The sequence below is a fragment of the Martes martes genome (genome assembly GCF_963455335.1).
Source record: "Martes martes genome assembly, chromosome: 1".
Taxonomy (NCBI): domain Eukaryota; kingdom Metazoa; phylum Chordata; class Mammalia; order Carnivora; family Mustelidae; genus Martes; species Martes martes.
Window position 1 is genome coordinate 151,305,327 of NC_137888.1, and position 12,949 is coordinate 151,318,275.

At 36.6% G+C, this 12,949-nt stretch overlaps 1 protein-coding gene across 3 annotated transcripts in view; it reads left to right on the forward strand.

Annotated features, from left to right (window-relative positions):
• The window catches only part of LRRFIP2 (LRR binding FLII interacting protein 2), a 106,296-nt gene that overhangs the window by 44,796 nt on the left and 48,551 nt on the right, over window positions 1–12,949 (forward strand). The window contains exons 5-13 of one of the 3 annotated variants that reach the window (XM_080807396.1): window positions 1,671–1,727; window positions 1,826–1,870; window positions 5,272–5,340; window positions 7,084–7,125; window positions 8,591–8,656; window positions 10,415–10,489; window positions 11,784–11,831; window positions 11,913–11,957; window positions 12,796–12,843. The exons of 1 other annotated variant lie outside the window; for it this stretch is intronic. In XM_080807396.1, coding sequence (XP_080663522.1) covers window positions 1,671–1,727; window positions 1,826–1,870; window positions 5,272–5,340; window positions 7,084–7,125; window positions 8,591–8,656; window positions 10,415–10,489; window positions 11,784–11,831; window positions 11,913–11,957; window positions 12,796–12,843 — 495 coding nt within the window. The remainder of the gene's footprint in view (window positions 1–1,670; window positions 1,728–1,825; window positions 1,871–5,271; window positions 5,341–7,083; window positions 7,126–8,590; window positions 8,657–10,414; window positions 10,490–11,783; window positions 11,832–11,912; window positions 11,958–12,795; window positions 12,844–12,949) is intronic. One more of the 3 variants, XM_080807397.1, reaches the window with a different exon arrangement.

Consider the following 12,949-nt stretch of genomic DNA (forward strand, 5'->3'; position numbering starts at 1 on the left):
CCAAATGGGGCGAAAAAAATAAGTTATTTAAGCTATTTTTATTAAGAATTATTTTTATGAGTAACATAATTGAAAATAAATATGAATTCATCTGTCTTTGCTGCATCTTTAATGGACTTTGGTTTTTAGAGGTCGATTTTTAAAAAGTGCCCTTGCGTGGTAGGTGGAATGAAAAAAAAAGGGTAAAGGGAAGATTGAACATTAAACAATCTATGTTGCCCTACTACCCCAAATAAGACTGGGAAGGGGCGTGTAGAATTAGGCTGTGTGAATAGCACAGGGCTCTGTAAAGCTAATTAGCCTAGAACTGGTTATGACTCAGTAAACTGAACATACTCGGCTGGGTTTATGCACACGTTCCCAAAACTTTTGTGGTATATAACCTGATGGGGAAAGGAAGAAATTTGCTTGGCTTCTTGTAGATTACCTGTGTTTGTTATATAACAAAATTGTAAATCACTGATGAGCTCCTAAAGTTCAGAACACTCTGTTGGATATTGTATCACTGAATCATATTGGTGCTTATAAACAGACTTCTGAACAGATTTGATCACGTGCATCAGTGCACACAGCAGATGACAACCAGGAGTGTTTTTGAAGGATGCCGAAAGATCATGACCAAAATAAGGCATTAGGTTATAGTGTTTCTGTGGAATTACTCTTTCTGTAATTTAAATGGATGATTGGACATGACCACATCTGTTTCCTCCACCTGTGTAGTGATCATGCTGTAGTGCCACGTGGTGTTTAGGTATTGATTCCTTTTGGAAAAGACAGCATTGATTAGCTAGGAACCCAGCTGGACAGTTGGGTGTAGATTCTTAGTCAGTGCAAATTACTTTAACACTTTGGACTTTGAAATTCTGAAAGATCAGAAGTTCCTTACTGTTGCAGTTGATTAGACTCTAGGAACTAGTCATTTGATCCCACAGACAGAACTTAATGCTCCATTGCTAATAGCTGACTGTGGAAAAGTTTACAGTTGCATTTAATTTGGTCAGCTGTTAGGCTGTGATCATCAATGGTTTTTGTTTTTGTCCCCCCCCCCCCTTTTTTTTACCTTCTTCATAAGGCATAGCTCTTGAAATAACTTTACCAACTCTAAATTATTTACATAGTTTCTTCTATTTATAAGTAGTTTTTCATATTAACAACACAGGGCGGGTATTTTATTTAGTTATTCTTTTATTTTCCAGGTAGAGGGGTGCAAGAAAACAAAAAAATTCTTTTGCAGTGAGCACAAAGTTATGACCCAAATTTTTTTAAGTCCTGAAACTATCTTTGTAATAAATGTTTCTTCTTGCCTTGCATAAATGCACATTCACAGTGGAAAAAAAAAAAAGATAAAGCTTTACTTTTAATGCTGAACTCAATTTCTGTTTGTTAAGTATACTTGCTTATTTTTATCTTGGTATATTGAGCTTTCCTGGTCGTTTATAGATTACAATTTAGAAGTGGTCAGGCACACATACACAAGATTATAATTATTACTACTTTCTTTCCACCTGAAGCATGTGGCTGCCCCAGACCCAGCTTTAGAAGCTGAGTTGTCCATACCTGCTTGCTATAAGGAAGGTGCTGCTGTGCTCCTAACCGATTGCTGTTTGCACAGTTGTTCTGATAGCCCTGTGTTCAGTGATTAACTCTCCATGTATTTTCTCCTTTCCCAGGAAGATTCAGAAAGGGCCAGGTATTCCCACCGGTCCAGTCATCATCGACCTTATCTGGTTTGTAATAACCAATGAACTTGCCCCTATACTTGCCCCTCATTAACTTAATGCAGTTACCTGCAAACTTATGCCATGTTTGTTTTTGTTCTTATCAGGGAGTTGAGGATGCATTGTCCATTCGAAGTCTTGGCAGTCACAGGGTTGGTATTTTAAGTTGTTTGCACCATGATAGCAAAGCTTATATGTGTGAGCTTTCTGCAGCATTATTGCCTGAGCAATCTGACAGTGTTCATATTCCTTTGCCTTTAAAAAAAAATAGAGGAAATATTGGCAAAGTCCTTTCATTGGAAAGTGATCTTTCTCTTAAATCATTGCTATAATCAATATAAATCAATTCTAAAATCGTGAATATTTTAAAATATTAACATATGTATTTCTATTTTTGTGGAAAAGGACCTTTGATTTTGGAAAATTATCGCAAAATAGTAAGATTGATTCCTATGGAATGACATCTGTGTAGTTCGACTTTCAGATTTTCCCACTTCCATATTTTTAAAAATAACTTTATTAAATGGGTAATAGCTTTGGCGCTTGGTTGACTAATTATAGTTTTATTACATGGAAAACTTGAGCTACTGATTTGAAAAATTCCCTGCTTATCATATTTACAGTAATTACCATACTTCAACATTTTGATTAACATTTTGTAGTATGTCTTACCTTTTTAGCATTCATTGCTATAAATCAAGGTAAATGAGAGTTCGTTCATTGAAGTCTTGTATATTGTGCCAAGACACTGATCTCCTTTTAAAGAATTGTGTTTGAAACCTTAAAGCAATGATTTTAATTTGTGCATTGACAATATTGATATGCATATATCTAGATTTTTCATCAGTAAAATGATCTTTCATGTTGAGGTCTCTATTGGTTAACTTTCCATAAGTTTAGTTTTCTTCCTAGCTTGCGGTAATATATAAAAGTACTCTAAAATAAACCAAGTGTGGTCTGGTATATCAGTTACAGATGTGTTTATAGTCTTAAATAGTCCTTTGCTCTAGTCATATTTCTTATTGGTGAATGTAATCTACTTTCTCTTTTTACAATAAGTTAGCACACTTGCATTTGAATCATAAATATTTTAGTTAATTGCAAAAGTTTAGATTTATAAGAATATTAACAAGTCTCAGTAACCTAATCAGCAACTTGAATGATTTTACAGGAGAAACATTTCTTGAGATAATAAATTCATGCTTCTTCTACCTGGAGATTTTTTTTTCTCTTTAAACACTTTGAAAAGAATCTTACAGGGAGTTAGTCAATAAAAGCTTTAAAGTTGAGCGTTGAGAGTTTGAAAACAATCTCTCCCCATTTAAAAAAAAAATTATGGCTTTTTCCTTTGCTTTCCATTATAATGTTCATAGTGTGAGGTTTTACACAGTTATCATCAAGCTGGTTATTTATAATTTTCTATGTGGTGTCAGGGAAACTTGATTATATATTGGTTCTATTAGTTTAACTGAACAGTAAAACCATCTAAGTTTGACCTAATTTAAGAATCTTTATTTTTTTAATCATTTAAAAAATATTTATTTGAGAGAGAGAGGGCGTGCACGCACGAGAGAGAGAGAGAGAGAGAGAGAGAGAGAGGCGCACAAGCAGCGGTGAGGAGGGGAGCAGAGGAAGAAGGAGAAGCAGACTCCCCACTGAGCAGGCAGCCCAACACAGAGCTCAATCCTGGTATTCTGGCCAGGATCATGACCTGAAACAAAGGCAGATGCTTAATCAACTGAGCTACCCAGGCGCCCCTAATTTAGGAGGCTTTAAAACAAATCTGTAAACAAGCACAAGAGAAATTAAACCTGCAATTAAGCTAATGAAGAATTGGTTACCATGAGTGTCTATAAAGTAATGATGATGATTTTCTTTTTATGGAAATTATATCATTAAATTTCAGATAAAAGTAGAACTCTCACAGCATTTTATTTCACTGTGGTAGAGTGAAAATTTGCTGCTATGGTAAAGAGTAAAGCTCCCAGTATTTTAAAAAAATCTGAGCGTGAACATGAATATTAATAAAAATTTTACACTCTAGAGGAGACTCCAGTACGTTGTTGTGTGTGAGTATATATCCAGCACATTTTAAATAGTTAGATTTCCTGGAAATAAGTCTGAAAGCTCACTAATAACATTGTTTAAAAGAAATATAATTGAGGGGGGCACCTGGGTGGCTCAGTTGGTTAAGGGTCTGCCTTTGGCTCAGGTTATGATCCCCGGGTCTTGTGATAGAGATCGGCATTGGGCTCCCTGCTCAGCGGGGAGTCTGCTTCTTCTGTCTCTCCGCCATCCCCCTCCCGCTCCTCGTTTCCCCCCTCTCTCTCACATAAGTAAATAAAATCTTTAAAAATAAAGTATAATTGAGGTAAGTTTTTTTTTGTTTGTTTTAAGTAGATAATATTGGGAGTTGTAATTTTCACCCGATTATGTCCTTTTTCTTTTTAAAATTTTAAGTAATCTCTACACCCAGCATGGGTTTTGGGCTTACAAGAGTTGCACGCTCTACTGACTGAGCCAGCTAGGAACCCCCAGATTATTTACTTTTTAAAAAAATAACTGCCACAGATGCCTGGATGGCTCAATTGGTTAAGTGTCTGCCTTCAGCTCAGGTCATGATTCTTGAGTCCTGGGATTGAGTCCCGCATCAGGCTCCCTGCTTAGTGGAGAGCCTGCTTCTCCTCAGCCTCCTGCTCCCCCTGCTTGTGCTCTCTCTGTCTCTCTCTCACTGACAAATAAAATCTTTAAATAAGAGCTTAAAAGAACAAAAAATAAAAAAATAACTACCACATACATTAAGCTATATTATGTAGACAGCTTTTGTTCTCTTTTAAAAATAAATGTGATGGCCTAAAACCCTGACCTACACTCTGTTGGGATTTGCTCTGTAATTTGGGAGTTTTGGTATTTCTTTGCCAGTTATCTTTTAAAATGTATGAACTATATATCAAAAAAGTCTAACACTTTTGGACCTTGTATTGGATGTATGGTCATAGTAGTACCTGGATGTGAGGCAGATGTATTTAAGGTTTTCTACCATATTCATAGGACTTCAATCTTTTTTTTATCCAATTAACTTCAGTTAATACTTTCTTGAAAGATGCCCTTCAGAAGGTTGGGCTGGAAATGGTGTCCACGGTATAAACATTCTATAAAAAATAAAAAGAGCAAAGATAGTTCAAGACTGTGAATGAAAGGTTTGGGGGCAGGAGGATGAAATCAAAGCCCTGAGCTTAGAATTTAAACAGTTTGTTTCTTCAAAAAACAGTCTGCCTGTAAAAAGCATCTTACAAATGCTTTGTCACTGCTTTTTATATTGAAATATGAGAGGACTGTAAGGTAGAGGTCCAAAATTAGGAAATTGAGGCCATCTTGAACCAGAGCAGTAGGAATACATTATAGTTTCTTACTGGTGCAGATTTTTACTGTTGTATATATTAGCTCCCCTTAAGTTATTAATACCCTTAGTGTAATTTTAATGAATTTAATTTTAATATGCTTGTAATTTGTGTTTTGTCATTTACTACTACACTGTTTAATTCCATGGAAGAACCCGTCGAAGGCCATAACTGGGACACACTGGAGCAGAGCCAGTACACCCAAAAGGAAAGACATCATGGTGTGTAGTTCAGAAAAATGTGCAGTGTTAATATTATGCACTTTGACTGTCAGAGTTCTGCGGGCTTGAGTAATAGGTATATTCTAACGGAAATTGACACTTGCTGAACTTTGTTTCTACAAACAAAAAGTTGCTCCATTTCTTTTAATTTTATTTCAAATGAAGACTTTCAGGTAACTTTCTGTGAGAGTTAAATTCTTTTTGATAGACTGTCATAGAAGATTTGGAAATGTTTTAGCAAGAGCCCTTAATATTTTCAGTTCTCCCTTATTTGATGAATTATTTGTTTTTAAACAACATAGATACCAATTGGTGTGTACTGGAGGGATTCTTTATATTTACCCAGTTGTTCTAGCAGCAGTTGGGATGTCCAAGTTATAGATTTCTTATCAGATTCAGCAGTTTTTTAAAAACCAGCTGAACTCTGCATTATGTTTTCGGAAGAGAAAATTGAAATAGGTCAATTTCAATTCCCTTGTTAAATTCTGTGCCTTTGAAAAATGCCGTTGGAGCTACAGAGAGGATCAGAAAACATAAGACATGGCTGTTTTCTTCAATGAACTTGTCTGGTTGGGAGGGCAGAATAGTTTAGTTGCAAGAACGTGTGTGGCTTGAGTAATACATATTTTAGTGATTATATATATATATATATTTTTTTTTAACAAAAAATGTAATTTGTTAATGGAGAAGAGACCTAAGTGAAATTTCTATACAGAAGGAACTTTACTTTCAGGGAAATGTCACTCACTGTACAGTGACATTTTACCATTGCACATAATTTACTAAATGCATAACTTTAGGCATTTTAAAAAATTTTAGATAAATAAGATTTTTGTTACACATGTAATAATACTATTGTTTGCCTCTTCTGGGTAAGATTGCTTAAAAGGTGTAAGCTAGAATGCTTCAGAAACAAAATTAGGAAATCACAAATCTAAGTAGTTACTAATTTAATTCAGTTTCTTTGATTTAAAATGTGGTATTATGCTTATTTTCTTAAAGACCCTATATGAAATAGGTTTTTCTGATCTTATCATAAATTTTATGTGTTTTTCTTTGATTGATATTTAATGCCACACTTGAATGTATACGGTGCATATTCCACACTTTGCCTAGACTAAGTTTCCAGTTTTGTTCAGTATTTTTAATAGGGAAAGTTTTTGATAAGGGGAGTTTTTCAGCTGTGTGTCCACTGGCAGATTCAAGGGAACTTCCACATTTTGGTGCTGCAATTATTTTTTTATAAGCCTGATTATATTAGTTATGTGCTCTCGCTTCATTGTCTATGCCTTGCTTTGGCCATGTTTCACACAATGGGAGATGATGGTAACAGTCACAATAATAAAAAGTAAAACGTCTTTTTTGATTTCAGAATGCTTTATTCCTGCATGTAAAGGCTCCCTGCGGGTGTTTTGTGCTACAGCATACTGAGGTTCAATCATCTCGCCATTATTGACTAGGAATTCTGTGTTTGAAAGAGAACATGCAGCTTTACATGTACATAGAGTTTAGCAATCACTTATACTAGGAAAGTGTGGTTGTGGGGAAGAAGATTCTTTTAATCAAATGTAACATCCTTTGTATATAATAATTTTTGACTTTTAAAGTAGTGCTGGATTTTTAAAAAATTGTTCTTAAATTCTGGTTAGTTTGGAGTTTTAGTAACTTCAAATGTTGCTTTTTTCCTCTTTATATTTCTGATTTTGGGGATACAATCAACTCTCAACTTTTTCTGAAATCCAGTATGATGCTCTCAAGGATAGATCATCAAGACTTTCATCATTAGTATGTAGTGCATGACTTTGTGTTAAATGTAGAGTTTTACTTTATAAATACCTAATCATGATAATCATAGATTATGACTAGCTTTCACAGTTTTGTTATTATGTTTTGGGGAAAGCATGTGGCCAATAATGCAAAAACTGTTGTTTTGCAATTGTGGTATAATCGAACATTTGAATAATTTTTTCCTTTAGAATTTCAGTATCAGATAAACATGATTTGCTTCCTTATTCAGGATTAAGATTGGTAGTAATATCTTTTCTTAAAGTGATGAGCTCCTTAAATGACACATGTGCATTGCCTGGAAGACATGTTTCTGGCAGTGTTTGATACCCAGTGAACTATAGGCCCTGCTCTGTTCCTTGTTATGTGTCACAAGCCAGCAGGTGTGAAGTTGCTAAACAGGAAACAGCCAGCAGTGACAGGTGTTACCTGAAACATCAGTTATGTCTGCTCATTTTTGCTTGATTTGGTTGTTTTTTTATGTATGTCATTTTAGCCAAGGAAGTTTAGTTATAGCATGTTTTCCTTGGGTTAATATTATGTTGGTAGATTGCCTGAGTTTCTAGACAATATAGTCATCTCTTAAAATGTTCAGGGTAATTTATAAAAGGAAGGATATGCATATTTAAAAAAGAACAGTGAGTGGATGGATTTAGGATCTAGCTGCACATTTGTCAAATGATTTGCCTAGAGCAAATGCTGATAAGTAGGACATTTCTAGCTATACCTCCTCATTTCAGGTGAGCAGCACATAGCTAGATTGGGTTTCTTATCTACCTAAAGACCTATATAGTAGTATTTCTGTCCTTTATTCCCTCATCTATACCTGGCTTTGTGGTGCTGGGAGAAGTTATGTACTGAGACAGTGCTTTCTTCAGAGGACCTATGTGTAAGTTCCTTTGTCTGATAATGCTATTGCTACAAGGAGCAGTCCATACCATCTGGGCTGTTTTCCTCCTGAGCAGCATGTGCTTTTCTTGGGCAAAGCAATGCCATATTCTTTCTCTCTCAGTCTTGTTTTGGTTGATCCCAAAGGATTGCCTTTTGGCCTTTTGCTCTTTTGCTAAGAAAGGCCTAGAAGGAGATGGAACCTATTGTCCTGCATACCTTTATAAAGAAGGTAGAAGGTAGAAAGGACTCAAATAAGATGTGTGGTGAACATCCTCACAAACGCCCTGCCTGGCTCTAAGTCCTAATCACATCTTTTTTAGCTGTCTGTACGTGGAGTTTGGTGGCATGGGGGCAGAGTCAGGGGGACTGCAGATGTGTAGAGGTGCTATGTATCTTCGGTAGTCAGCCAAGTGCCGTGATTCGTTTACTAACAGTTGGGAAATAGATTCCATGGGGATTACTCAGTATCTCGTATGCATCTTTCTGTGTATAATTTTAAGATGAAGTTTGTTAAGTTATTTTTTTAAACTTCACTCTGTGATTGTGAAAGTTAACTTCAGATGTTTACTTCCAGAATCATTCTTACAGTCACTCTTATGGAATGAAGAAGAGGTCTTCTGGTTCTCATAAAGACCCACTGGTTAGTTGTGTTCTGTCTCATGTCCTCCTGTCTTGTGCTGCTATAAAATTCACTGATTACTTTTAGGGTACTTAAGAATTATGATTGCTTTCATGTATGCCTTAGGTGTTATTGAAATTTGATAACATACTGAAACATGATTTATCAGAATCTATTTAAAATTAATTTTATTTTCACTTACAGGATTTAATAGCAAGTTAATACAAGAAGTTCATTAATCATGTATTTTCAGTTATGAACTGTACTTTGGAATATACTTCAAGAATAGGTTTAGTGAGATTCTTTTTTTAAAGATTGATTTATTTATTTTTTTGAGAAAGAGAGAGAGAGAGAGCACTAGCAGGGGGAGGGGCAGAGGGAGAAGCAGACTCCCCACTGAGCAGGGAGCCTGATGCAGGACTTGTGACCCGAGCTAAAGGCAGACAGTTAACTGACTGAGCCACCCAGGCACCCAGGTTTAGTGAGATCTGTATCCTTATTTTAGAAATTTGATTTAGTTGTGGTAATATAGGTAGTGCCAAACTCACAGACAGGTTTCATTCTGAGTTTGTTTGTAGGTCAAATTTTGGGAATGTTGAATGAATTTTCTGGTAGAAAGAATGAGGTATGTGTTAGCAGAATTCCATGTTGTCTTGCAGAAAACTCTTTAACCTAGAATGCCATTAAACTGCAGAACTAATAGTACCCTATTCTAGCCACCTTGCTAAACATTTCTGTGGGGGAAAAATGTGGCCAGAATGCCCATTTGGGGTATTAGGAACACCTCTTCCTGTCAGGCTGCCACAGTTCCAAGCTTCCTGTTAACTGGTTCTGGTGGGAGTTAACAGTTCTGTGGGAGAATCAGTTCCAAGCTTCCTGTTAACTGGTTCCTCTGGAGGGGGCTCTGACTTTTGGTGGGGTGAGGGAGGATCAACAAACTTCGGCAGGTAGGAGGGAAAATAATGGAGAGGACATTAGTGAGAAGCTGTGGAGGGTGAAGCCTTGGAAGCTCTGGGGAGAGGTTAGTCCTGATGCCTTGTTGAGTGCGTGGTGTGCGGAGGCCAGGCTGGGAGTGGCAGGGGTCAGTGGTAGTGATCCCCCCCACCCCTATTACAGTGTCAGCAGTACAGGAGGAGTCTGTCAGTCAGGGATTGCTTACATTTCCTTAACTCTGAGTGAAGAAAGTGGTTAGAAAGGCAATTTTATAGATGATGTTCTCTTTGCCAGGTAACCATAATCTTTATAATGGCTTGTTTTTTATGGTGTATTGAAAATGAACCTGCCATAGATGTTTTAGGCCAAACCTCTTTAGGACACACTTGTACTGTGTCTTTGGTAACTTAATCCAATCAGTTTATTTCGTCAAATGATGGGACTAGGAGAAATTTGAAGAAAAAGACTTTGCTCTTTTCTGTGGTATTGCCAAGTGGATTATAAAAGTGGTAATTACTCAGTTGTCTTGGCTTTTCCAAGGATGTTACTAAGTATGACATGAGAATAAATCACTTACTATTTCCATTCCATTTTGACGGAGGTTTATGCTCATGTTTTTAAAGTAAAAAAATTAGTAATGACTTGGTTTGAATACAGTTAACCTTTAATACTAGTCTTTTTTTTGGAGATTTGAGATAATTATTATTTTGACTTTTACTTAATGCGAGTCAATGCTTTAAAGTCATTGTTTTGGAGGAAAGAGGGTAGGTAGTATCTGAATTTGCCTTCGTGTATTGTCACCAATGTTTAACCTAAGAAAAATGTGTTTAATTTTACTTTTTGCAGAGCGGCCTCTACTTTGACCAGAGAAGCTATAGCAGTCTTAGGCATAGCAAACCCACCTCTGCCTACTACACTCGGGTTTGTCTCAAGCTTTTTGGCTTTGTGTGTTTTATCCAACTTTAACACACTTCTAACCCCCGGTTTTGCATTTTGACTAGTTAGAACTAATCTGTGAATGGCTGTGTGTGCACTAGTTTGTGGTAACTGAATTCATAGAGTCTGTATATCTTTACATGATGTGAATTATTGAACCACCACATTTGTAAATGAGTACCAGTTTCCCCAGTTTTTTTAAATGAAAAATACTTAACATACAAAAATGTTAAAAGAATGATATATTAACCACCCACGTGCCTACTACTTAGATTCTACAATTAATATTTTATTATATTTCCTTTATTATATTATTGTCTTTCCATCTATCCATCCATTGATTCATCTTTTTTGGAGGGATGCATTTCAGAATAAGTCGTAGGCATCACTGCACATCGGTGGATGGCCTTTTAATAAAAGCTTATATGTAAAAATTTAAAGTGTAATTGGGATGAGAAGAATATAATTATTTGTTTAATGTTAGAATCCTTGTTTTTTCAAGATGTTTGACACATCATACATTTGAAACAGAAATATGTGTGGCATGTAGTACATAGAAAAGAATTCAGTTGTCAAAACCTGCACATACAACCTAGATATTCTTATTTGCCCTGTCTGATGGGCTTGGAAAAAAGAGTTGAAAATTATTTTCAAATGACAGCAGAAAAAGAAAGGTTTAAGTCCATTTTTAAAAATGCTGTGCCTTGTTAGTGCCTTGGATTCATTGTGACAAGTATATTTTTTCTGGTTAAACTAAGACACTTTGTCTACGGCCTGTTTTGAAATAGAGGGTTTCTAATCTATTTGGAAAAGAGTACTTGTAGTGATAACTTGGAGGTCATTTACCTGCTTCCTCAGCAACCAGGCCAAGCTCATTAGGAGTATGCCGTGAGGTCTCAAACGTGTCCCAGGAGCTGCTGGTGACCCGGGTGTGGCCGCTGACCTCCGTACTCCCCGTGCCACGGCCTCTTTTCTTGAGTATTTTCTTAGGTTGCCACCTTATCTCCTAGCATTATTATTGAAAACCCAGTAGGACTTAAAACACATTTATAGAAAACTTTTCCAGATGTTTCTTTCATCCCTTAAAATGGGTATTCAAAAAGATTTCTAATGGCTAAGTTTTTCTCACCTTTCATGTTACTTAACTACATTTAGCACTCAGGAAATGCTAATGAATTATGATGGAGTATAGAATAAATAGCTTCTGCTCTCATGATGGAGAGACCAAGTCTCCTTTTGCTGAATTATCTGGTTCTGTTTTGTTTTTGTTTCTTAACAGTCTTCCTCTCTGTGTAGTGACCCTCTGGCGACATCAAAGAGTACCAGGGTTAGTACTTTCTGAGAAGCATGTTGCCGTCAGAGCTACCGGTTGCTTTTCTTTGGGTTAAATCATGCGCTTTTTTCATAGGCCTCTTCTACTGCAAATTCTGGTCTGCTGAGAAGTACCAGTCTGGTTTGTATTTTTCTCTTCCAACGTGTGTACTCCTGGTGGAGCCACTGTCATGGTGCTGACCCTGGCTTGACAGCTTTCCTACAAAATAGTCAAGGACACATGGCTTTAATGCTGTGTACACTGCAGAATGTGCTGCCAGTGCTTAAAATGCGAACCTTTAGGGTAGTAAGAAAAAAAAAACAGCCTTATTTTCCAGATACTGCTGGCCGTTGGTAGGCCCTTGCTTACAGTTGGTTTCCTATAGAGAAGACAAACTTGCATGGGCCCCACTACGCTTTATACTTTGTGAAATGGTTGCCCGTGCACAGATGTCATATTTTTCTTTGGGACAACTGTGGTTTGGCCATGTTAATACTAGGCTCTGTCTAATAAAGCAAGCTGACTAGAAAGCAAAAGCCGTTATCTCTGTGTAATGTGCGAGTTGTGAGCTGGTTGCTTTCAGGCTGTTGCTTTGTTGTGCTGTGGCCTGTTCTAGTAGACTGGCAATATGAGGCTTTATAGTTTCATTTTATTGTGCCAGTGGCAAAATGCTTTGTGTCCCTCACTTTCCATTTTTGTTCATTTCGCTCTTTTGAGAGAATAAATTTGTAAATGTTCCTTCTCCTAGTTTCATAACATGATGATGAAAAGAAATACTGTAATGGTGCTTTTTAAATGAAGTATGAGTTTGAAGTTTTGGGACTGATGTAGGACTTTATGCAATCAGTGAGTGTCCTCACCTGACACACCATTCTACAATGCTTTTTTGGAACTGAGTACTGTGAAGAAGTTGTGACATTTTCCAAAACAACTTTGATGCCTGAATAAATAGATGAGTGGTATTTCCTCTGTTCTTTAGGTGTCATTGTATGATGGTGGATTATATAACCCTTATGGGTCTCGAACTGTAAGTCCAAACAGGGGGAGGTGATGGGAGTTGCGTGTGTAGGTGGGCACAGTTTACTTACAAAGAAAAAGTCATTTAATCTGACCTGCAATTGCTCTATAAGCTG